Source organism: Centruroides sculpturatus, unplaced genomic scaffold (assembly GCF_000671375.1).
Source record: "Centruroides sculpturatus isolate CEXI.00-Female unplaced genomic scaffold, Cexi_2.0 scaffold1714, whole genome shotgun sequence".
Classification (NCBI taxonomy): domain Eukaryota; kingdom Metazoa; phylum Arthropoda; class Arachnida; order Scorpiones; family Buthidae; genus Centruroides; species Centruroides sculpturatus.
This window is the reverse complement of record NW_019386081.1, coordinates 69,384-95,739: the sequence shown is the minus strand read 5'-3', so window position 1 is coordinate 95,739 and position 26,356 is coordinate 69,384. Positions and strand designations below refer to the sequence as shown.

The 26,356-nt window shown below is 34.9% G+C and overlaps 1 protein-coding gene across 1 annotated transcript in view; it reads left to right on the top strand.

The window, feature by feature from the left end:
* LOC111613473 (multidrug resistance-associated protein 4-like) overlaps positions 1-26,356 on the top strand; it is a gene marked incomplete at its 3' end in the record, with an annotated part of 134,575 nt that overhangs the window by 39,699 nt on the left and 68,520 nt on the right. The window contains exon 6 of the mRNA XM_023354827.1: positions 24,111-24,274. Coding sequence (XP_023210595.1) covers positions 24,111-24,274 — 164 coding nt within the window. The remainder of the gene's footprint in view (positions 1-24,110; positions 24,275-26,356) is intronic.

Here is a 26,356-nt window from a genome sequence, read left to right as displayed (position 1 = left end):
TAAACATATATAATTTAAATCATAATTTTTAAAATTAAAAGGATTACGCTTCNATAATAAATCAAATGGAATATTGGTGTGATCAGGAGCTAATGGCAAGTCGTTGTGGTGATCATGAACATTTGGTGGATAATTTAAATCAACCTCTAAAATATAGCCTATATTATTCCTATCATATTTTAAATTTAATTTAGTTAATACCAATTTTTGATAATTTGATAATAAATCAAATGGAATATTGGTGTGATCAGGAGCTAATGGCAAGTCGTTGTGGTGATCATGAACATTTTGTGGATAATTTAAATCAATCTCTAAAATATAGCCTATATTATTCCTATCAGGAATATTACAAATGTCTAAAGCATTTATTTCATCTTCGGATAACAATCTGAAATTATTTACAGGTAAACAAGAACTCATCACATACCCCTAGAGATTATTAGCATCTATCGAAATAATATAGTTATGACGTTGATTTTTATCATAGGTTCTGGGAATTAAAAGATTGTTGGCCCTCGCAAAACTTTTTGAAGTCAGGCTAATTCCACCATGAATACTGCGTTCAATGAATAAGTACATATTATTATCTTTAAATAATTCGAGTTGAATTTTTTTTCATTTTTAATCCACAAGTCCATGTTAAGTCCACAGCTGTTATCAAATATACCGGATCTAAATTATAATATTTTAAACTTGACTTTCTATAATTTTGGAATATATCGGCCAGTAATAAAGTGTCAACATATTGATATAATTTTAAATGATCTTTAAAATTTTTACAACGAAAAATTTTTTCCAAACTAATTTTGCATGATCATAATCATCATTGGTAATATTTTCTCAAGATAATTCGTTATAAAAATATTTTTTCGGCAATAAACTTTTTTCGTATAAAATATCCTCATTTTTAANGGGAGGAACTAAGGCCATCTGTTTTGCCATTAGATTTTTTTTCCTATTACTTTACCGATTAACTTTCCTGCCATAGACAGTAAAGGTGCCAGTAGAAGAGGAAGGAATTTGCCAGATTGATTAACCAAAATTTTTTTCTTGGTATTTAAAAAAACGCGTTTTTCGCTTAATTTCCTGATAATTTCTTTTATATTTTCGTAATTTACGAACATCAGTGGGTATATTTCCTCTTCGCAAATTATCACAAATTTCACACAATACTTTCACTTGATTGGGAGTGGCTTCGTTTAATATGGCTTTCCTTTGTGAAGGAGTAGTCTTCGCTAAAAGCGCTAGCATATGATAATTTTTCTTTACGTTTTTCATTTTATCGGTAAGTAAATCCAAAAAATACTTCGTTCGTCTGGAAAACAAGAATCTCTCACAGAAAATTTCTTATCTGTTTTAGGATGAAAATCTAATAACAAATAACCAAATTCCTTTTCTGTCGCTTTTTTATATGCATCTATGAAAAAATTAAATATTTCCGCAAAAGCTTGCTGACCTAAACAATTCACCTGACTGTCATCACGATTATTTTTAAATAAAATCAAATAATGTGTATTTAAACTTATATCTCTGATAATCTTATTTTTCGGAAACAAATTTTGCATTATTAAAATCACACTTACATTACAGTGATGAGATTCTGTCGTAAACAAAAATGCTGTTTTTGGAGACAGTTCGTGCATCAGATCATCGATTATTATCAAATCCCATTTTTGAACAGATTCGGGTAAGCCGTACATAAATATAATATCCTTTTCTTTTTGAAAAAACGGTAAATATATGGAGTAACACCATAAAATCTTCTTCGGAGGATTTTCATAAATTTAGTTTTTAATCATTTTTCTCACCAATGTGGTTTTTCCAGATTGGGAAGGACTGGCAATTACACAAGTACTAGGATTTTTGAAATACATATTAATCAATTTTGTCACCCTTAGAAAATTTTGAAAATTTATATTTCATTCCTGGACTTATCTCTTTAAACACTACTAATGTTTTCTGTGAGAAATAGAACGAGTTAATAAAAATTAAATGTTCGATATTAAACGATCAATTATTGTTAACAACGAAACTCTCCGTTTTTCTTTGTGTTAAAATTTTCCCTGGGAGGAAATCTATTCTTCCGTGCTCCGGAGTAACTTTCTTTCACAACAGAACCCGAAACTGAATCACCCGGACATCTTTCAAAAAATCTACGATTGGTGAATCCCGACCACGAGACCCGAAGGTATAAAGACCAGGTACCGCATGGAAGGGGGGTCGACTTCGCCTAAAGCGATCCAGGACGTCACGCTGACCGCCTCGCCGACGAACCCTGGTACGATTCCGAGATCCGACCGAAGCCTACCCGATTAAGATCCTTGACCTGATCGAAACCTTCAATCCAAGAAATAGACCAAGTTAATCAGAGGTATGACCCAATATTGTACACTCTCTCAGCGCAGTCCCTTCAAATAACGCGCAAGTAGGTATTCTTTGTATGTTAGGATTATGTTGTGTAAATAAATGTTTGTTTGTTTATTAAAAAAGTCGTTTTTATTTCGAGTATCGTGCACGCTTTACCGATGACCCCTCTCACCTCCTCCACTCGACCTAACAAAAGAATCCCGACATTACGGGATAGAAAAAACCCATTCCCCAAGCCATCCACTAACCAGTGGACAGTTCTCACCAAACTGTTGCCTATCAAAACGAGGTACGACTTCGTCCTACCTCAGGCTACCCACATTTCCTATTATTTTCTAAACATATTTCTCTCATATCTTTTCTGCACATCGTTCGAACAAACCGTATAATCCATTACATACTTCGTTAATTTTTCCATCCTTGCCAACAATTATAAAACCGTATTTTCCTTNCTGTATTGACGAACTAACATCTACTTTATTAATTTTCAGTGAGGCGTTTTTAATAATAATTTTATAGTTGTCGTTATTTGCCATTAGTGCAAAATTTTCATTAGATCTTTCAAATTTAATGCTTAGGTCTACATTGTTCGTTAGAAGCTTAGGCTGATTTGATAAATCGCTATGAAGACGTTCCATTAAATCTATTATTCTACTTTTTTTGCTGCTGATAAATCTTTTAACTAATCCGTAGTTAATAGTATTTTCATCTAACGGATTTATTGAATCCATTTGTCTGGCAGTATCTTTAAAAAATAACGCGCTCGTTAAAAAATTTCTTGCACTTCTTTTGAATTAAATAGCAAGGCATCTAATATAGCGCGATACAGATAATTAACTTGCGTAATTACCGGTTTGTCATTTAAAAACACAGTACACTGAAAAAACAAACTATTTAAAAAATAATTAACAGGAGTAACTTTCTCTATCGAGCCAAGGTTTGATCCATCTTTCTTTACGATTTTCGCTTGAACACATAAATAAATCAAATGTAGATCCATATCATGCTCAGCCGATCCTGATATATGAAACTTTATAGGTGATCTACTGTTATTAATTGCAGCGATGAAATGCGCAGTGACTTCATACGTATTGTCGATAGCCAGTTGGATTCCAACATTCGTAAACAAATCTAATTCGGATTTGGTGCAGCCACATGAATGGACATTAATCGTTTCTTAATTACCAAAAATATCGTTAAGTTTTTGCTTATTTTTTTTTTCGACTGAGTTAATCTTTTTCGTCGATTTCTTTTTATACCTGATCCAGTCTGTACTTTTTTAAGCACGTCTTTCTTAATTTTAGATCGCACATCTTTAAAACGATTTTTTGTAGATTCTTTAAACGACTTCCCTCCAATTACATCTGATCCGACATTCGATGCAAATTTTAAAGCTTTACCCCCTAGATACTTTCCTACTTTACTAAGAATAGGAATAGATTTACGAAATAAATTCCCGAAAAATCCGTATCCTCTCTGTATTTGTGGTCCAGCAAAATAAGTCTCTCTTCCGAATTGTCGTGTAAATATTGGAAACTTGTGTTTCAGTATCGTTCCTCCTGCTTGATTGCAGTAATAATCTATACAATCTCTGGGATCGAGCTTCATTTTCTACTTCACAAAGACGAACTAACGTTAATCAATAAAATATACCAATATTTATATCTGTTTAAAGGATAATACTAATAATGTCTTTCCTCCAAAAAAGACGATTTTTTTTCCAATAGCAGTTCTCAGCTCGATTTCGATTGTATCTATTTAATTACGTCGTAAAGGAAGGTATANATCGTTGACAGCCTTGACAATAGGTTTTTATATCTTCGTTCATTGTTTGGCAATAAAATAGTGATCGAAGTTTTTGTTGTATCTTTTGTACTCTTAGATGACTTTCAATAGGGGTATCATGATAAATATGAGATAAACAGGGTGTCCACGGTTAATCCTGTCTTACCAATTATTCTACCCAGATCGTGAGATCTGATGTCTAACGTCAATGAATGACTTCCTAAGGCTTAAGTCCAGGCGTTTGTGAGATCCCCTGAAATTTGTTTTTCCTGACACCAGTTAATCTATTTAATTTGCGGATTAACACGCGAAAACGACGAATATCGAGCTGTAGGGACATAAGTACGTGGTTTAGACATAGGCATAGATTTTAGTCATTGAAGAAATAATATTTTAAATAACAAAACAAAAATATTTAATAAAACGAAATTAAAATAAATCAGGATTAAAGTTTACGAAAATTCCTAACATAAAAGAGACAGAGAGATTACAATGCTTGTAGTTTATACTACCTCACCAGATTCTCGGCATTCTTGTCAGGATTGTCAAAATATTTCGTTGTATAGTCGACAACTTTATCATCTTGCTCTTTTTATTTCTTCATATGGAGAAGGTTAATGGCTCGTAGAAAATACGGCTTCTGGCTGGAAGAAAGGATGTCGTCTCTCCGAAAATTCAAGCGTTCGCTTTAGGAGAGTAAATGGAATACATCTGGTTACATCGAGATGTTTTGGCGTACTCCCGATTATTGGCACTATGTTTTGGGAGACTCAATGGAATACATCTTACATCTAGAAGTTCTGGCTTACTGCTGATTATACGCCTACGCCTTTGGAGAATCAAATGGAATATGTCCTCTTACATTGAGAAGTTCTGGCGCACTCCCCGAACAATGGGAAAGAATCGTTACATTTTAAAGTTCTCCTTCAATTAGCGTGTAAAATTTTTAACACGTGAACACGATGAGTGAGGAAATTTAGAAGGGTTGATTCTCAGTTTGCTGACAAAATTTTTGACGGATAAGGGAAAAAGAGAAAGAATGTTCAACTTCCGTTGGCGAGGAAGTGTGGTTTAACAGCTTCTTTTTTTTTGTAAAAATAATGCTTTTTCTTTCAAAATCATAAAATGTTACTTTCGATATTATTGTTTCGGTTAAAATTTATTTAAACAAAAAAGGCGTTTTCGAATTTTCACAAATATGTAATACTAGTTGCAAGGACCTGCTTCGATGTTTTTCTTCGTTCGTACATTTGTATGTAATAAAGTTATATATATATATATATATATAACTGTTTCTCTAAGTAATCTAGAATGTAGCTAAAAAAACTCGCTTCGCTGGGTTTTTACAAAGTAACGATAGTGAAGATTAAGATAATTACATTATAGCCAATCTTACCCGTTTTCACAGAATGCAAGAATTATGTCCCCGTTTCTAATTAGAGATCTGGTCTTGATTCTATTTCTGAACGTCTCCTGTTCACGTCAAGTCAAACAACTATTTTCAACGTTTTTGGAACGTTTACAATTGTTCTATAGTCGAACCAATATTCGAATTTTATGTTCGAATTTAATTCGAATAAATTCGAACAAAACATTCGAAATAGAAAGCCACTTTCAACCACTTTCAGCCTNTCTTTGGACTTAATTTACGACATTAATCTTGTACCAGGTAAAACTCATGCAACAAATAAATGTATGATAATGAGTGTCACATTTGGGAAAAATTTGTGGAAGTTGTTTAAGAAGGTAATAACGTCATATACAAATGAATATTATATTTAATATAAACAACAGAAGCGTACTCAGCAGAAAATAATAACTTAATCAATACCTAATCACTCTGTGAGAGATTTATTATTAAAACAAACGTTTTCAATCCAATCAATAGATCATCATCAGGTTAAATGGAACACTACGAAAATAGAACGAGTTCAAAATTCAAAATATTAATAACCGATAACATATACGCAATTAATAGCCAATTAATGTTTGTAAATAATAAAATTAACACAAACGCTGCTAATACTAAAATAAAATACAATAGTAAAAAATAACAAACAAATTGTGAATACTAATAACTACATAATATCTTATATACTTTTCGGAAAATATTTATTTTATATGAAACCTTCATATGCAGGCAATTAGGTTAAGTTCTTCTTCTCTGGAAAAATCAAATATGGGACAAATGGTAAATCTCCTAGCAAACGACATCAGCAAATTCCAGAACGTAAGTTGAAAATAATTTTATAAACAATAATACATTTAATGTACACTCGTAAACCTGTATATTTTGTGTACGTTTTATAATGGCTGAATCGGTATTAACAACTTTAGAATAAGAAATATAGGTAATTCTGACAAGAGGAAAGTGCAATGAGGCATGGTTTCAGTCGGACCTCTTTTAAAGCAACACTGATCATTTTAAAATGAAATTCAATAGAAACAGTTTGTAAGAATTGTCTTCTGAGTGAACGACAAATCGATTTGATGATAATCATGCTTTGATGCGCTTTTCTCATTTAATCGTTTAATATAATATTTTTACTGTATTAATGTTTTTATGTGGCAATAATTAATTTACAGAACAATAAAAATATTATACTTGATGCATAATTCAATAAGAACTTTCTGTATAACGTACTTTTCAGCATCGTTCCTATTCAATGTTTTATTGTTTTTAGTATTAATTTAAATGTATTCTCTTAGATTATGGCAAATCAAAAGTCAAAATTATTGGAAAATGCAGGCTTTCTGTATATTTTTCTATTTTCGCTAAATTCCTAACTTGTATTGTTTTCGAATATTGCAGACTATATAGTGGATACTGCTGTTAGTCTCAAAATTAGTTATGCTTTATTTAGTCTAAAGATAATTCCATGTATCTATAGTTGCTCAGGTTGATTGTAAAATTTGCAGAAACGTTAATGTGCTGAAATGATTGCATATTTATACTATTCTTTATGTCTTACAAGTATATGGATCTAGTTGTGAACCGCAGGGGAGAGTCGACAGTTCCCGATTTCCCTGTATGGACAACAAATCGTTAAACCTGCTCACTGCCAGGATAGTGTATTTTGCGATAACAGTCTCTTTAGTTGGGGACTCAAATGTCAGCGAGTGGAGGGAGAGAAATTTGGGGACGACGATAAGGTGAAGGGCGTATACGAGTGAAGGAGTCTACCATTTATAACAAATATAACAAGAATTTATTAATATATGCAAATTAAACGAAAGACTACACTAATTGCGTTTATAACCGCCTAATTTCTCGAGAAAAAGTTTCCCGCTTTTCATACCTCTTTCTAGAGATCCTTGGTCTGTTTAATCCGTGGAGGGACTTAAAAGTCCAAAGGAAAGTGGGTTTAATCCAAACGAGCACAAATTTAAAAAGTTCGCGACTTTGGCGATGAGGTGTTATCGTCGATCATAGATCGGAATTTGGTGAGTTCGGAGAATCGGCGCGATGTCGTCGGTCCGGCGTTTGTTAAGAGACTCTTCTGAGAGAGGGTAAGAACTGTCTTTTATAGCTTTTTGTGGGGAATTTCCACCACGTGATCGGATGTTCATGAGCTAAAGGTTATAGGTGTTCCAGGGACATAAAACAAATGACGAAAGTTGGACATTAACTATAAACTTTACTTCAAGATGAGCTGCAAGTTCTGCAGAGAACAATGGATGTTGATACTTTTAAAACAGGAAGTTTTACACATTCCCGGCTAAAATCGTTTTTTTTTTTTCTAGTTCGTTACATAAACGAAAGTAAATTAATTAAAATTTTAGTTAATAAAAGAGCGTGATTTTCGATACTAAAATTCCGGATCTCACATTCACTCGACGTTTTCTTTAAAATCGCACTTACATAGTGTGATTTTAACCTATTAAATTGGATTGTCGGTAGATTGAGGTAGGTTTACATTGGTTTAGATAAAAAATTTTCTCTCTCGATAAACAATAAGGTTAACAAGTGACGCGGTCGCGTCGATACATAATAATATTGAAAGAGAACACCGTTTTTGGATACAAAATAAATCTCGGCGCGTGTCAACTCGCGACAATGTTTATCGCTCGAGGTTAGAAGTCAGATGTCTTCGGTTTCCTAGAAGTAGATCGTCCGTTGACCGGATGACGTGTTTGTAGATCTCGGAACGAGAGTATAGTTCAAAGTTCACTGGGTTAAGAGTGTCCGTTGAAGTTCCGTTGTTTTTCCTCTGGGGTTGAGATGATAAAGTTGCACTGTTCTTGGTCAAAAATAATAGTCAAAAGTTATTAATAACTGATTTAGGAAAATCTTGTCAGTAAGTTCGCACTAGAAGTATATGAATATACATAATTGTTGAATGACTCTCTCTCAGCGGTTTATTTCTATTCTACCGAATAAAGGAAATAGAAAAATTCTTTCTCTCAAATAACATTTCTAAAGCTAACTCTAAATCAACTATTTGAATCTAATTAGTCTAAATCTATGGATATATGAATAAAAGGATGCCTTCGAAAACTTTTATAAAGGAGAATGAAAATGGAAAGCATCAGAAAATGTTGATCGACAGACCGTGAATACAAATGACGTAAAATACAAAACGTGGACTCAAAATTTTCAGCCTTGTTGGTTGATCGAGTTGAACTGACCTTATAGACATCTATCGATGTAGATTTCGACTTGATTTAAGTCTTTCTATCAAGTTCCTTCAAGGTTCAAAGTTTTTCTAATCCTGATATCTGCGGAAGCTGACGACAAAAGATAAATGACCTTCTATTGAAAAAAAAATATTTGATTGAACAATCTACGACTCGATTCATTCACAAATGTATTAAAGAGAGGCTGATCGATTAATGACGGGTGAAATCAATCATGGAATGCTGCTACGGGTAGGTCGAGGCATAACCCAGGGTTGTTCCGGAACTGGCTCTTGACTGCGAAGAGCATTTGGAGGTGTGATTTTTAGTTCCCCTTCCGGTTCCGATTGTTCGCTTTCTAGGTTAAATTTATCCCTTTCAATTTCGCTTTCCATTTGTTCTTCCGGTAATGGAGAAAGGATGGAAGACAAAATAGACTCATCCTTAAAATCGGTAATCGGTTGTGATTCTTCTTCCGAAGTCTCGATAGGTGATTCGAGGGTAAAGTCCGTGTTATCTTGCTGGGTTCTAAGTCGTTTTTTATTCTCTCTCGTAATCTCCGTTTCGGTCTCCTCTTCCGGGTTTCTGTTTCACTTCAGTCAGAACAGAGGTCCGAATATTCCCGAATTTTCTCCCATTTTTCTACATCGGGTATATTACTCCGTCCTTTCCTTTTGTTTTGCCGCTTTTTCCTTCGGCGCGGTCGTTGAGGAGTACAAAAATGAATCGCCTTATTATCGGATAATATCACTTGAGCATTAGTAAAGTCAACGGTTAGTTGCGCTGCTTCTATATTATTTCGTCCAATAATTCCCTCGCACGGGGTCGTAATCTCACCTCGAACGATATCGCAGGGCATAATAAATTTTTTCCCCGCAATTGAACGCAAGTATAAAATTTATTTAATCGAACAGGAAAAGGTTCGCGTTCAATGCGCTCTATCATTAAAAGTTTCAACTCGTCGAATTAATCTACTGCTCTAATCCGGTGATCCTTCCGGACAAATTCTCGTGCTATTCCTGTCAGTTTTAATTTAGCTACCGCGAGCATCAAAGTAGCTACCTTACACCAGGCGGCTACTTTGGTTACGTCCGCCAAAGAATCGAAAAAAATCTGTTACTCTGGTGCCTCCTGCCTCTCCAGAAAATACGGGTAATAAAGGTATAATCCCGCCGAGACCACCTAGAGTGAGAGGATTCGGTTTTGGGTTACTTGGCCCAGCCGCAAGTTGATGTTGAGGATCCTCCGCCATTTTTTTTCTATTTTCTATTTGCTATTCTACTCCGATTCTACAAAAATGAAAGTCCTACTCGAATATGCCATTTTTTCACCTTATCGATTTCTCGAAGAAGTCGAACCCCATTCCTGCAAAACCAATATGTGAACCACAGGTGAGAGTTGACTCTCCCCTGCGGTTCACATAGTCGAATGAGATTTCATATAATTGGCAATTTATTATCCCGTACGAAAAATTTAAAAAAATTTTTTTAAATGTCAATTTTTTAAAAATTATATCTTCGAAAAATTGATGAAACATCATAAGGTTAGATCCGAAGAAGTTAACCGACGTTTTTTTGTCTGGATCACATATTATCAGAGACAAAAACTTCTGAGTGTTATCTCCGTTATTCTTTATTCACTATGCTTTTCGGGTGCAATATTTTGTGTATATTGAACCCCTCATCAGGTGTTACATTTTCATAAATTGGTAGAAATCCGATTACTACATTGATTATTACGGTAAAGTTACAATTTTATAATTTACTATTTACAACAATTATTACATTTTTAGTTATTTGGATATATTTACATAATTGTGGACTACCCTGTTTTATGTTTAGACATACAGCTACACAGTGTTCATGTTGTATCCCCTTAAGCCCTGGTCACACTATGCGATTTCCAGCCGCGCAGGCGACTGCAACTGCGACGGCTGTTGCCGTTAACTAGTAATCCCCCTCGAAAACCGGCGCGACTGCAATCGCAACTAGAAACAAAAAGTTTGTTCTACTCGCGACGATTGCAAACGCGCATTCAATCAACAAACGCCTTTATGCAACGTCATACAGTGACAACATTGAAAATAGTTCATCATCATGACGGATAGTCAGAGGATTAATACTTTTACAGAATCGAGATTGATCGTGCTTATTTAGGCTCACGAATACCTGTGGGATTTCAATTCTTCGTTTTATGGAAGATTTTATCTTTTCGTGTATTCGCACTAGCTCTATTAAAATAATCACCTTTTTTCTTTTATTCATTCCAGAAAAGAACCTGCTTGCTATTTTAATAAGAAAAGTGGCTAAAGTTCTGTAAATACTCTGAAGTAGAACGTAAAATGTCGGCAAACTCACGAAAATAATCAAAAACAAGCTACTGTAATTTTATTGGTTTATTATAGGGTCACGTGTTTCCGAGTCGCAACGTCAACAAACAATGTGTGACCACGAGAAGATGCGCGCGAATCGCGCTTGTTGCAGTTGCAGTTGCCTGCGCGGCTAGAAATCGCATAGTGTGACCAGGGCTTTAGGAATTTTTAACTGTCTTTCTTTCTTTCCGTTTTCCTTGCTCTTTGCCCCCTCCCATTTCCTCCCACACGTTGTCAATCTCCATGCCATTATTTAGGTTTATGGTTTTGTTTTCATAAACAATTGCGAAGTGCTCTTTGAATTTTCGGAGATAACTGTTTTTTTTCCCTGTGGATTATTTTTACACTTTCTTCGTTGATTGGCAACCACATTTGTTACAGTGATTTATCCATAGTGACTGGTTATAATAAGTCTAATTGTTGCTTCACGTTCTTTTATTCTGGTTCTGAGTTGCCTACCAGTTTCGCCAATGTATATTGCTGTATTTTTACAAGTACATTTTATCTTGTATACTAAACCTGTTTGGTTTAGTATTTCGTTATTTTTAATCTTATTGGTATGAATGTTGCTTTTAGTTTTATTTTTTAATTTGGCTGCTAGTGTAAAACCATGCTTTCTGAAAACTTTTCTATATTTTTTAAATGTTCCCTTAATATAGAAGAATGACGTATATGTAGTAATCTCATTTTTATATTTAACATGGAATCTGATTTTCATATATGCAGTTTTCCATCTTTTTGGTAATTTATTTGGATAGTCGTTCAAGATAAAGGCATTTATTAACTTATTTTTTAAACTTCTCTTTCTTCTGCTTTAGATGTTCTGTTTCATATCTTTGAAAGTGCTGTTATAAAATTATTTTTTTTTATTGTTATAAGACTATACGATTTATAATTAAGAATTTTATTTACATTGCTGCGTTTATTGTAAAGTTTTATATCGAGAGTGTTTTTCCCGGTATAAAGTTATGTCTAGATAATTAATTTTATTTTTATTTTCTATTACACTTCCATTGAACTTTAGTATGGTAAATAAAATTTTTGAGATAAGGGGTAGGAGAAAGAAAATTCAACTTTCTTTGGTTGGTAAGTGTGTTACAGCGGTTTTCTTTTAAGTTTAAAGAAAATTTTTCTTTTATAAGATTTTTTTATTAAATTTAAGAATTTACACAATTTCAACAAAATAAAGAAAAAATAAAAAGGACACCCTAAATTTCACACGATTGTTTACATTCGATTTCCGAGATCATTGCTGAGGGGGTGAGATATTTCTAGACAATTTACAAGTAGACTGTTTTCAGAAGTCGCTGATTGGTTACTAAACGTTTTCACGTTTAGTAACCAATCAGCGACAGTAACCAAAAACTTAACTTGCATCGCCTAATATACAATTAATAATGGAAAATAATTATAAAAGTGACAAATAAAAATTATATTATGAAAATAAAATAATAATTAAAATAATTAAAAATTAATTAGACATTACTTTTGGAAACAATATTATAACAAAACCAAACAAAGTAAAAAATATAAATAAATAACGATACTACAGAGTTTAATAGATACTGCGCAACAACTTAAACACGATAAAGATATTGCGAAACTCACTATCGGCAACGAAAATGATTTAATTGGTGTTTTTTTACTTCCATCGTGAATCTCATGCCTCTGTCAGACTCAAAGTATTTTTTTTCTCAAAAATGAGCGTTGATATGCTAAAAGTTTTAACAGCGTGTTGATTGAGATAGAAAGGTAGAGAAATATTAATTTTTCAGATTTACAAAAATGTTTAATATAAAAAAATGTTAACTAAAGTTCGCGCTGGGTCTGTCAGACAAATGTGATTCACGTAGGGCTAATTCGCATAATCTTGAAGTTGTTTTTGTTTGGAATTTTTCCATAAATGTGACGGGACTGGGTTTGGTTACAATTCAGAAAGGTCCTGAACGACTCTGTGCTAGTTTTATTTTTAACCCTTGTGGTACAACTACTTCATTAAGGCAAACACGATCACCTTTTTGATATGTGAGTAAAGTATGGATTTTACGATGTTGATTTTGGCGTTCTTTAGCACATTGTTTTGCATGTTCTTGTGCTATCTGATGTCTGATAGCCATTCGAAGGTGTAGTTCTGATGCGAAATTATCACTTATATCGTATTCGGTCCGAGTTGAATGAGTGACATGGACAAAAGAGTAAATTGGATTTCATCCGTATAGTAAGGAAAACGAACTGGAGTTCATAGAGACGTGAACAATTGTATTATAAGCAAATGGTGCGTAAGGGATTTATTTGTTTCAGTCTCGTTGATCTTTGCAACATAGTGCAATATAATGTCGATGACAGTTTTATTAAATCTTTGAAATATTTCGTTACATGCTGTCGTAAAGAGTCTTTTAATGTGGAGTAGTTTACATGCCTCCTTGATCATTTTAGATATTAAGTTTGGAGCACGATCTGTAAGCAGTTGAATAGGTGTAGAGTGTCTTAAAACAATGTTGACAACAAAAGCTTTAGCTATGGTTTTACTATGAATGTTAGGTAATGATATAGCTACGGCGTATAGAATAAATGGTCTATGATGACTAATATGTGCAGTACTTGTTTCCATTCATTGTGATGGGTAAAGAATCTATGATATCCATAAGAGTTCATTTAAATAAGTGCGTCAAGGAAAATAATAGTCACATGTCAGCTTCTTTTCGTTTTTCTTTTCTTTTTTGTAAATCACATCGTTGACAGCCTTGACAATAGGTTTTTATATCTTCGTTCATTGTTTGGCAATAAAATAGTGATCGAAGTTTTTGTTGTATCTTTTGTACTCTTAGATGACTTTCAATAGGGGTATCATGATAAATATGAGATAAACAGGGTGTCCACGGTTAATCCTGTCTTACCAATTATTCTACCCAGATCGTGAGATCTGATGTCTAACGTCAATGAATGACTTCCTAAGGCTTAAGTCCAGGCGTTTGTGAGATCCCCTGAAATTTGTTTTTCCTGACACCAGTTAATCTATTTAATTTGCGGATTAACACGCGAAAACGACGAATATCGAGCTGTAGGGACATAAGTACGTGGTTTAGACATAGGCATAGATTTTAGTCATTGAAGAAATAATATTTTAAATAACAAAACAAAAATATTTAATAAAACGAAATTAAAATAAATCAGGATTACAGTTTACGAAAATTCCTAACATAAAAGAGACAGAGAGATTACAATGCTTGTAGTTTATACTACCTCACCAGATTCTCGGCATTCTTGTCAGGATTGTCAAAATATTTCGTTGTATAGTCGACAACTTTATCATCTTGCTCTTTTTATTTCTTCATATGGAGAAGGTTAATGGCTCGTAGAAAATACGGCTTCTGGCTGGAAGAAAGGATGTCGTCTCTCCGAAAATTCAAGCGTTCGCTTTAGGAGAGTAAATGGAATACATCTGGTTACATCGAGATGTTTTGGCGTACTCCCGATTATTGGCACTATGTTTTGGGAGACTCAATGGAATACATCTTACATCTAGAAGTTCTGGCTTACTGCTGATTATACGCCTACGCCTTTGGAGAATCAAATGGAATATGTCCTCTTACATTGAGAAGTTCTGGCGCACTCCCCGAACAATGGGAAAGAATCGTTACATTTTAAAGTTCTCCTTCAATTAGCGTGTAAAATTTTTAACACGTGAACACGATGAGTGAGGAAATTTAGAAGGGTTGATTCTCAGTTTGCTGACAAAATTTTTGACGGATAAGGGAAAAAGAGAAAGAATGTTCAACTTCCGTTGGCGAGGAAGTGTGGTTTAACAGCTTCTTTTTTTTTGTAAAAATAATGCTTTTTCTTTCAAAATCATAAAATGTTACTTTCGATATTATTGTTTCGGTTAAAATTTATTTAAACAAAAAAGGCGTTTTCGAATTTTCACAAATATGTAATACTAGTTGCAAGGACCTGCTTCGATGTTTTTCTTCGTTCGTACATTTGTATGTAATATAGTTATATATATATATATATATATAACTGTTTCTCTAAGTAATCTAGAATGTAGCTAAAAAAACTCGCTTCGCTGGGTTTTTACAAAGTAACGATAGTGAAGATTAAGATAATTACATTATAGCCAATCTTACCCGTTTTCACAGAATGCAAGAATTATGTCCCCGTTTCTAATTAGAGATCTGGTCTTGATTCTATTTCTGAACGTCTCCTGTTCACGTCAAGTCAAACAACTATTTTCAACGTTTTTGGAACGTTTACAATTGTTCTATAGTCGAACCAATATTCGAATTTTATGTTCGAATTTAATTCGAATAAATTCGAACAAAACATTCGAAATAGAAAGCCACTTTCAACCACTTTCAGCCTCATATCTCCCGCACCCTTATAGCTATCAAGACGCAACCACCCTTATGCACGAATGGAGACTTGGGGCTACCACTACATACAAACACCATTCACGTGCGATGTGTAGTTTTGGCGGAAAAGTGAAATATATAGACATACTTGTCCATTTATATATATATATATATGGTATCAAGACAGAGAGTATGACTAATTGTTCTAGCGGTCTTCCTTGGTTAGTAGGTTGTAAGTGATATAGGGCTCTTTCTTTGTCTAAAAAGAAGGTTCTTTCATGTTCTCGGTCTCGAAGGGTATCATCTTCCAGTTTCTAGGTAATAAAATTTTATGTTGAATCTCGTGTCTAAAATTCTCTAATTTGGGCATTAGAATAAATAAGTTCAATCTCCTCGGTTTCCGTGATCTCTTGAATAGGGATGTGACTTAGCACGTCTGCATTTTTGGACAACTTCCTGCCTTGTGGTTTACTTTGAAATCAAATTCTTGTAGAAATATAAACCATCGTGCAAATCGAGAGTTTGTGCTAGAGTCTTTGTTGCTTATCCGCCATCGTAAAAGACAATGGTCAGTAATAATGTTAAATTTTCTCCCATATAAGTATGGCTTAAAGTATTTGATGGCCCAGACTACAGCCAGACATTCCGTCTCAGTGGTGCTATAGAATTTTTCAGGGTTTCTAAGCATTCTGCTTGCATGTGCGATGAGCATTTCTCTTTGATCATTCTTTTGTGACAAGACCATGCCTATAGGCTCATTCGATGCATCTGTAGCTAATATAAAAGGTTTAGAAAAAGTCTGCGGACTTTAGGAATGGAGTGGAGGTAACTATTTCCTTTAGTGTCTCGAAGCAACATTCTTGTTCTTCCTCCTATTGGAATTTAGTATCATTTCTCAACAAGTCTGTTAAAGGTTTTGCGTTATGTGCATAAGATTTAATGTGTCGCCTGTAGTATTTCATTAGTCCTAATAATGATTTAATATCGTGTTCATTTGTCTATGTACGGTAGTTTAATACACATTTGATATTGTCTGTATCTTGTCTGATTCCTTTGTCAGAAACATCATGGCCCAAAAATTTAATTTGACGTTGCAGGAAATGACATTTCTTCAGTTTCAATTTTAAGCCAGCTGTTTCAGGTCGTTGAAAGATTTGCTCTAGTCATACAGATGACTTTGATAGTCAAAACTAAAGTTTAGAATGTCGTTTTTATAGACGAGACAAGTTTTTCCTTTTAAGCAACGAAGGATAAAATCCTCGGCCCTTTGACAAGATGCTGGACTTCCACAAAGATACATTAATTAACATCTGATTCCACTGATAGTGGCTGTTGAAGGGCTAGAAAATGCTGACTTCTCCTTATCTCTCAAAGCTAGTTGCCAGATCTCAATAAAGTGTCTATTGTGAAGAAATTCTTGCTCTGTTCCATTAAACTGAGTGCTTTTTGAACTAAAGGTTAGGGATACATGTCTGTTTCGGTGATCTGATTTAATTTCTGGTAATCAATAACTAGACACCACGATCCCGCATCTTTCTTTTTGATCAATATTGAAGGTGCCGACCATGGCAATTTAGAATGCTCAATTATTCCATTTTCTAATAATTCATCAATGATCTCATTCATTTGCTCTCGCTGAGCATAGGGTATGCAATATGGAGGTTGATTTATGAGAGAAGCATCTCCAGTACTTATTTTGGGTTCTACTATCTGCCAATATCCTAAGTCATAAGCGTGTGTTGCAAAAACATGTTTGTATTTTTATAAGAGTAATTTAAGAGGTTTAAGAGTAATTGTTTTTTTTTTCTTTTCCGATATGGGACCAATCAAACAATTGACTAAATTCATCTTTGGTAAGATTCAGAGTAAATCACTGATTAGTAGGATTCTGTTTGTTCCGAGAGGTTTTCTTTTCTACCTCCCTTAAGAAAGTTCTAATGTATTCACCCTTTGGTAGTTTTCTAGGTTGTGTGGAGATGTTTGTTATTCAAATAGGCACTTGTCCCGTTATTTTATTTTTTGCTAAAATGCAGCATCTAGAATCCCTTCTTCTTTAAATAGAGAAAAGTCCCGAAAACGCAGCTTAATGTGGACCGAAGGATGGCCGAGTATGTGAAAATGCTGGATAATCAGGAATGGGTTGAAAAAAGAATAAGTACCAGTGTTTCCTTAGAAAATACTGTACTATACTTGTATGTATTGTTTGCTTGAGAATACAACAGAGAATAAACTGCCCAAACACCCTTAAACAAAGGAAAGGTATGTACTTTATGAAGGCATAGAGCCTTTACTACATGAAAATGAGAATTAATGAATACACTGTGTACAGTAATTTACCCGATAAGACAGACCTCAGAAAAATACTTTGTGAGGCATAAAGTTGTCTCTAATGAAAATGAATTAACTAGGGGTTTTTCGCCCTGCCAGGGTGTGGCCGAGTTATCCGGAGTGCCAGGTTATCGAGTGCCGAGTTTTCGGAACTTTACTGTACACCCGATTTTATAATTCCCAGTTTTCCTTTTTGTTTTATGCCTATGATTTTAGCCATAGAATTACCCTCGGCATGCAGGAAACAGCTGTAGACATGCCATTTTAAAATGCATGTATTTTTTATCTATTAAATGCTGGAAAATAATGTCCTCAGTACTTTCCTTGAAAGTACTTGAAATTACATTGAAAAAATTTCAAATTTTTATACAAGAAATTTTTACAGGAAGCAACACTTAGATTTAGGAGTAACCATGGTATTTCGCGCGCCTAACAGACGAAGTGTAATTAGTTCCACTAACCAAAAGGTGGAACCGAGTTATGCTTCTAAACAACGCTCATTGCTTGATATCAGGTCTGTCATGTCCAATTGGAGCATAGTAGGCGTATAAACATGATTTTCAAAGCCAATTAACTGCAAATAGGTCACCCATAGACTTAGCATTGAAAGTTTGATAGGTGGAATTTCCTGGGAATATTTATTGCTAAATGGTTTTGAAATCATGTTTATTCGTGTAAATACAGTCAATCAACTTTTCACTAGCAAATTAGAAGTAAAAAACGATTAAAACGAGCTCTTTTATAGTGACTGTGTAAGGTTTGCCGACGTTAAGGGGGATTAAAGTCTATCTTGCGTCAGAATGAGCCTAAGAGAAACTGCGTATGTGGGTGGTGGCGAAGGAGGCAAATAAAGTACAAGTGTTTTACAAAAGAAAACCCGTTTATTTGTTCGAATTCATGCTTACATCGATATTGGACAATTCAAAATCTCAGTGCTCCTGTGAATGGCGAAAGTTCGGGTAATCGGTCGCAGCTCAAGCAGATGAGAAGGACAACTGAACGATACAGATGTTCGTTGTTAAGCTGCGGCGTCCTGATTGCGTTTAATTCAGCATGGTGGCCGCAGATCCTGAACCAGCTGAGTGAAAATGGATGCCCAGAAAATTTATTGAATTTAGTTAAGGACTACCTTAAGGATAGGGTGGCCACAATGAGAATAGGTAATCAGTCCTTCCCCAACCAGCTCCAGCGGGGATGCCCACAGGGCTCTGTTTGTGGCCCATTATTTTGGACAATTTTGTTTGACAGCTTTCTTCGGCTTGAGTTTGGTCATCGGTGCAGAGTCTTTGCCTATGCCAATGATGCCTTTCTTGTATTTCTGGCCAATTCTAGGCGCACGATAGAGTCTGCTGCCAACGATATTTTGACAAAAGTAGACGAATGGGATGTCAGTAAAAAGTTAATATTCAATGCAACAAAGACTAAAAGCATTGTTTTCACAGCGGCCTACTCATCAACAGATTTGTATCGACGTGTTCCGTGTGTACACTTCAGAGACTCTTCCATTAAAATAGAGGAACATGTCATATTCCTTGGTGATCTTTGATCACAGGTTAATCTGGAAGAAACACATTATGCACGTATCTAACCATTCCAACCTTATCTTTAACAATCTGCTCCGAGTTGCCAGGAGCAGATGGGGTCTTGATCATGTATCTCTCAATGCCATCTATGACTGCGTGTTTTTGCCCACTATTTGTTATGCTTCTGCTGTATGGGGAGAGGCTGCCTTCCATTCCCATAATCATCGGCGTCTCAGAATAGCACAACGTCTGGTGCTCCTGCACCTGACCAGATGTTATTCCACCGTGTCTAACGCTGCTCTTCCCGTGCTTGTTGGGAAGCTCCCCATCCTGCAGCAGATGCAGTAGGCCTACTGTACAGGCAAATTTCTTCTTTCCCATGGTAAATGTATTACCATCTCGGGCAACGTATATGACGCATTCTGTTACGAAATAAGTAGACCTTTTGCAGACCTCCCGCATCCTGCACTCAGAAGCGGTCTTGGGGCTCATGACTGTGCTACCAGCATCGAAGTTTTTACCGATGGCTCCAAGACTGCGCAAGGCACCGCAAGTGCTTTTGTTGTTTATGTCGGTAGTGAGGAATTTCATCACGACAGCTTTCCCCAGAACCTGGAGTGCTCAGTGTTTCAGGCAGATATGTTTGCTGTGTTTAAAGAAATAGAATTCTGTAATAAAAATTTCAGCAACTACAATAATACTATTTTCACTGACAGCCAGGCCACGGTCCAAGTCTTGACTAACAAAGATACCACTCATCTCCTTGCTAGGGACACTTTGTTCTCTGCAGATCAGTCCAGTAATAATTATCGTATCAAATGGATTAAGGGTCACTGCGGCACTCCGGGTAACGAACGTGCAGACTCCCTCGCACGTGTGGCTACCTCCTTCAGGGACATCAACCCAGTGTACAGCCATTTACCGTTCTTAAGGTAAAAGCAGCTCCTCTGGCAGCATACAATTGTAGCGTGGCAACAAAAATGGGAGCGTATTCCATAGCAGCACATTTCCCGGCAGTTCTTCCCAGACGTAGCAAGACGCCTCAGCTTGAAATGGGTCCACCCTCAACACCAGATGTCACAGCTGCTCTCAGAACATGGTAAATTTATTGTATACTTACATCGGTTTCTACACAGCGACACTGACTGCTGTCCAAACTGCGATGTGCATGATGGAGTAAGGCATTATCTTTTGTCTTGCCCACTGCTGGAGGACACAAGGAACGAGCTGAAACATTATGTGAAAGAAGATAATCTCAATTGGGCGTGTAAGCTGGAAATTTTAGTGTCGAGTAAAAAGTACTTTTCCCTTTTTCAAAGTATGGTCAAGCTTTACTTTAACAGAACATTAATACGTTGATAAACGTTTTTCCCCACTTTTATTTACCACATGACTCCTGACATCAGGATTTTATATTTACGTGTATTTTGTTTTCTTTTCTTTTACGCTCACTGTCGGTTTTCCTGCTCGGCATGTCAGTTCTATGTACCGTACACACTGTATATATTCATCCTGACTGTGCCTAGCGGTGTCGGGCATAAGAAAATTTATTTTGTCTGTCTGTCTGTCTGTCTGTCTGGGTGATCAGCGGTTGCACAACACAATCTAAATTACAACGGTAGGCTTAATCCAGAGGAGACTCCTCTTCGGCCTTGAAGTTCCGATTTTTATAGTTTTTTTCCCACTGTTCGTATTTCGGATTGGTCTCTCGTCCCATTCCTCGCTTCCCGATTGGTTTCTCCTTTGTCTCCAGGTGCAAGACGAAACATTTTCGGGTCGCGGGAAAGGTCCGATTCGAGGCATCCGTCTGATACCTCTTTGTCGACTCTACTTGGTGACTGTTTATAAAACAATAACACCCGCACTTATAACTCAGGCCGTTATTTACCTTTTCTTTTACATCTAAGAATTTAACGATCATTTTCACTTTTCATCTATCAATAATTTCCTTTTTTTTTGTTCGAAAGGTTTATCTCGGCCAACATTTTATAGACACGCGAGTCAAAGATCTACCTGTTTATGAACGCTCGTGATAGAGTTTGTCTTCCACTAAGATCTTGACAGATAGTTTGACACATTACCGTAAACAACGAGACTCGAAACGTCAAACCGTTTCGAGTCTCGTTGTTTACATTTTGTGTCGCGCAAGAATTTTACGGTTTACTTGAGTTCGAACCTCGTCTGGGAACCCACAACTGTATACGTAATTCGAAGTGATAATCTGAGATCTGAGGGGGCATGGCATTTTGCGCGAATTTTTCTGGCAATAGTTTTTTACAGGTGGATTTAATACCAGACAAAGAAATTAACCAATTACAGTGTAAAAAACTGTGCTATCGATGTTATCTGCCAATAATCTGCTTTTTTTCCTGTACTTGCTATAGAATATTAGGAGGTGTATTTGTAGATATATTAAATTATATCTACAAATACATGGATTCACAAGGGCATCGGAGGTCATCGCGCATTCTTCCGCGGGGTTGATATTGTCGTTGTTAATCTGTATATTCCCGAGAATGCCAAAATGGAGGCACTCTCTGTCTAGGGTCAGCTTGACTATGTTCCTGGACTGCTAGTTGCTATAATTTGCTCTTGAATTTTTGCCAGTTTTTTCATTGATTGTGGGTTGTAGAGTTAGGATCATCTTTATTGTCTCCAGGGTTATTTATAGTTTGTACTTTTGCTCGTTATTTCGCATTTAAATGTTCTATAGTTTCCTTTCTAATCGCTGCTTGCACCGTCTTATCGAAAGAATCAGGTTTCCGTGACATTACCTGTCGCTTTATCTGATCATTGAGCCCATTCAAAAATTGCACCAGCAATCGTTTGTATCTTTCCGTTTATTGACACCTTTTAATATTTTCTTTCTCCCGTGCGTCCTCACTAGTCTGTATTATAATCGTTTCCGATGCTAAAGTCTGTAATCGTACTGCATAAGTATGCATGTCCTCATCCAATGCTTGAACAAAAGCATAATATTTTTCCAAACATAAAAAAAGAGAGTTGTTTTTCAAAACTCTAGATCATGAGTCTCTTAAACACATTGTGTTTCAATTTCTTTCATCTTCGCATCCTTCCATGCACAAACTCTGTCTACCCCTGTCAATTTTAATTTGGAAACTCCCAAAGACTGCACCTTTGCCTAATTGGTTAACTTAGCTATTTCATCTAGTAATTTGAGGAAATTGGTGACCTTGATGCCATTAGCATTCCCAAAAAAAGAGGGTATTTTCTGAATCATGCCATCAAGTTTACCTAACGTGTTACTTCCTGCTGTCTCTCCTCACGCACATCCTTCTGCTCTTGCTTCCATTCTATTGCAATTTGTCTTTATTCTGAAGTTTTCTCCCGCTCTGACACCACTGTGATTGGAGGATCAGCAACTCTTCAGGGCTTTGTCAGGACTGACACTACCGTGTCTCGTTTGACACGGAAGCCGATAGAGCATGTTGATTCGGATTCGACGTAGATCATACGAGAGGCTGCGTGCAAAGGCGATCAGATTCAGGGTGGAGATGGAATAAGAGACTGTGCACTGAAAGTACTACACTCAGGCTCTAGGATTAATAACAAATAACCGTTTAATAACTTTAAAGAGAAAGGTTACAGGTTACATATCAGGATTAACCTACATATTTAACGGAGTGGTCTCGATAAAAAGAGAGAGTTTATATAACGTTCACGTGGAAATAAATATTTTTTGTAACGGATGTCCTGTAAATTTAAATGCAGGTATCCGTCGTATAACACAGTAGTTACGTTCTGAAAAACTGTCGTGTTACATGAATCCATGCTATACAAAATAAAGTACTAATATAAAAGATAGGGTTAGCATCCAATAGTTAACAAACGTATACTATTGTGAGAATTCAGGCTAATTTTTATTTCGACGATCTTAATATTTTATAATTTTTGTTCCGAAACGAGAGAAAATTATTTTGTTTTAAAAAATTCTACGAAAGAAATGTTTTTTTGTTGAATTTTTCCTGTAAAATATCCTACAGGTAACACTTCTTCCACAGGTGAAAAATAATCAGATAAAATCTACTCATCAAAGGAAATGTGAAAAGAAATGTCTTTTTGCTTTCTTTAACTATCAAACTTTTCATTCTGTTCAACTATGGCTTATCGAAGAACACTTGCCCTGTACAAATGTGGATACGTGATTTCCTTTGTAATTTGTAACCGTTGAAGACCAGCGATGCCACGAAACAAAATTCGCTGCATGTCCGGAAGGGATTGTTCGAAAAAACGACTTTACAGCATGTTTCAAGGATTACAAAACGTTGATATTTTTATTGATGTAAGAAAAAATTATTTTAAAAGAACAAAATAAATTCTGAGGTTAAACTTAGATTTTGCTTTCTATTTATATATTTCCGATACTTTTCATAATAGAGGTATTCATGCTCACTGTAATCTTTACACTGATGAAACAGTGAAAATAAACGTAAGAAAAATGAAAAAAACGCAGATACAAAATATACAGTAATACTTCCGTCATTTAAAATAATTTATAAACAACTATAGAAGTTAAACAACTTATAGAAGTTTTTAGAAAAAGTTATATTTAAAAATTTCCTATTTTTGATATAATACAAGAGTTTTGTAAAGGTACTGTCATTGTCACAAATACCATTTTTCTATTTAAAAATAAAACTAGTTATTGCATACTTAATTAATAAGTTCATGATTTACTTTATGATTTCCAAAATAATTATTTTAAAACTTAAGTTAATTGTAATCAAATTATTTCATTTCTTACAGAAAACTATCTCCATTGCACTTTTATTTACAGCGCCTTTCTTTATCATTTTTTCGATACTGATGTTATGGCAATATTATGGATGGACTATTTTAATGGGATATTTGGTAGTATTTCTCTTCGTTTCTATACAATTTGCTTTGAGTAAACTATATTCAAAATTGAGGTAACTACTTTTCTAAATTTTATAATTATGAAGTAGCTGTAAATAAATTTAAGAAATCATTTTTATGTGAAAATCATTAGTTAATAAGGGTGGATTTGATGTAATGAAAATCGATAAAATACTAAATATTAATTAATATCTATGCTATATTATTTGATATTGGAAACGGTAATATGACTAAGGTTAAGCATATTGATCTCGACCATCAGAAGAATTTTACAGGCCCTGAATTTCACGTATATGGAATAACATTAACCATGCTGAAAAAATGTTAAATTCCGTGGCTGTTTACTTGATTTCTGAACTTCATGTACAGTACATATCCTTTATACAGTAGATGTAATTCACGATTAAACTAAGGACATCTTTATCTAACCTATGTAAGATTAACTCACACTAGTTTAATAGAAAACTCACGATGCGCATTCTTTTACGTAATGACGAAGACAAAATAAAAAAAAAAAAGGTTAACAGGGAATATTGCATAAAATTAGTAAGACATGTATAGAATATCGTATGAGAGATATCAGTTTGACCATAAGAAAACATAGACTATATCTGCGATACAAATAGAAACTTTGCAGATAGCAGATAAATGCTTAAACGTTATAAGCTAAAGACTTGTCAATGTTTAAAAATAAAATTAAAGTATGATGAGTAATAACTTAAGTTTTCAAAGTTTGAAACTCCACTCTTTCACCGTAAACTTCTTCAATACCGGGGTGGACGCTTATCAGACACCATTTAGGGGAGATCGGGGCAAGATCGGCATGTTAAGCTTCACTTAAATTTTGTGTAATAAATACTGCTGTGAACTGAAAAAAAGACTTTGCATATTGTCTATTGGGATGTTACCTTACTATATAACTGGTTAAAATCAGTTTGGAAATAAAAATAATTAAAATAATTACAACTTTACAAGAAGAGAGAAATTAACGAAGTTGCCCAGGGTATAGGGGCAAAATCGGCAACTTCTCTCTTTTTGTAAAGTTGTAATTATTTTAATTATTTTTATTAAAGTTGCCCCTGGTATAGGGGCAACAGTAATGNCAATTTAGAATGCTCAATTATTCCATTTTCTAATAATTCATCAATGATCTCATTCATTTGCTCTCGCTGAGCATAGGGTATGCAATATGGAGGTTGATTTATGAGAGAAGCATCTCCAGTACTTATTTTGGGTTCTACTATCTGCCAATATCCTAAGTCAGTAGGGACATAAGTACGTGGTTTAGACATAGGCATAGATTTTAGTCATTGAAGAAATAATATTTTAAATAACAAAACAAAAATATTTAATAAAACGAAATTAAAATAAATCAGGATTACAGTTTACGAAAATTCCTAACATAAAAGAGACAGAGAGATTACAATGCTTGTAGTTTATACTACCTCACCAGATTCTCGGCATTCTTGTCAGGATTGTCAAAATATTTCGTTGTATAGTCGACAACTTTATCATCTTGCTCTTTTTATTTCTTCATATGGAGAAGGTTAATGGCTCGTAGAAAATACGGCTTCTGGCTGGAAGAAAGGATGTCGTCTCTCCGAAAATTCAAGCGTTCGCCTTAGGAGAGTAAATGGAATACATCTGGTTACATCGAGATGTTTTGGCGTACTCCCGATTATTGGCACTATGTTTTGGGAGACTCAATGGAATACATCTTACATCTAGAAGTTCTGGCTTACTGCTGATTATACGCCTACGCCTTTGGAGAATCAAATGGAATATGTCCTCTTACATTGAGAAGTTCTGGCGCACTCCCCGAACAATGGGAAAGAATCGTTACATTTTAAAGTTCTCCTTCAATTAGCGTGTAAAATTTTTAACACGTGAACACGATGAGTGAGGAAATTTAGAAGGGTTGATTCTCAGTTTGCTGACAAAATTTTTGACGGATAAGGGAAAAAGAGAAAGAATGTTCAACTTCCGTTGGCGAGGAAGTGTGGTTTAACAGCTTCTTTTTTTTTGTAAAAATAATGCTTTTTCTTTCAAAATCATAAAATGTTACTTTCGATATTATTGTTTCGGTTAAAATTGATTTAAACAAAAAAGGCGTTTTCGAATTTTCACAAATATGT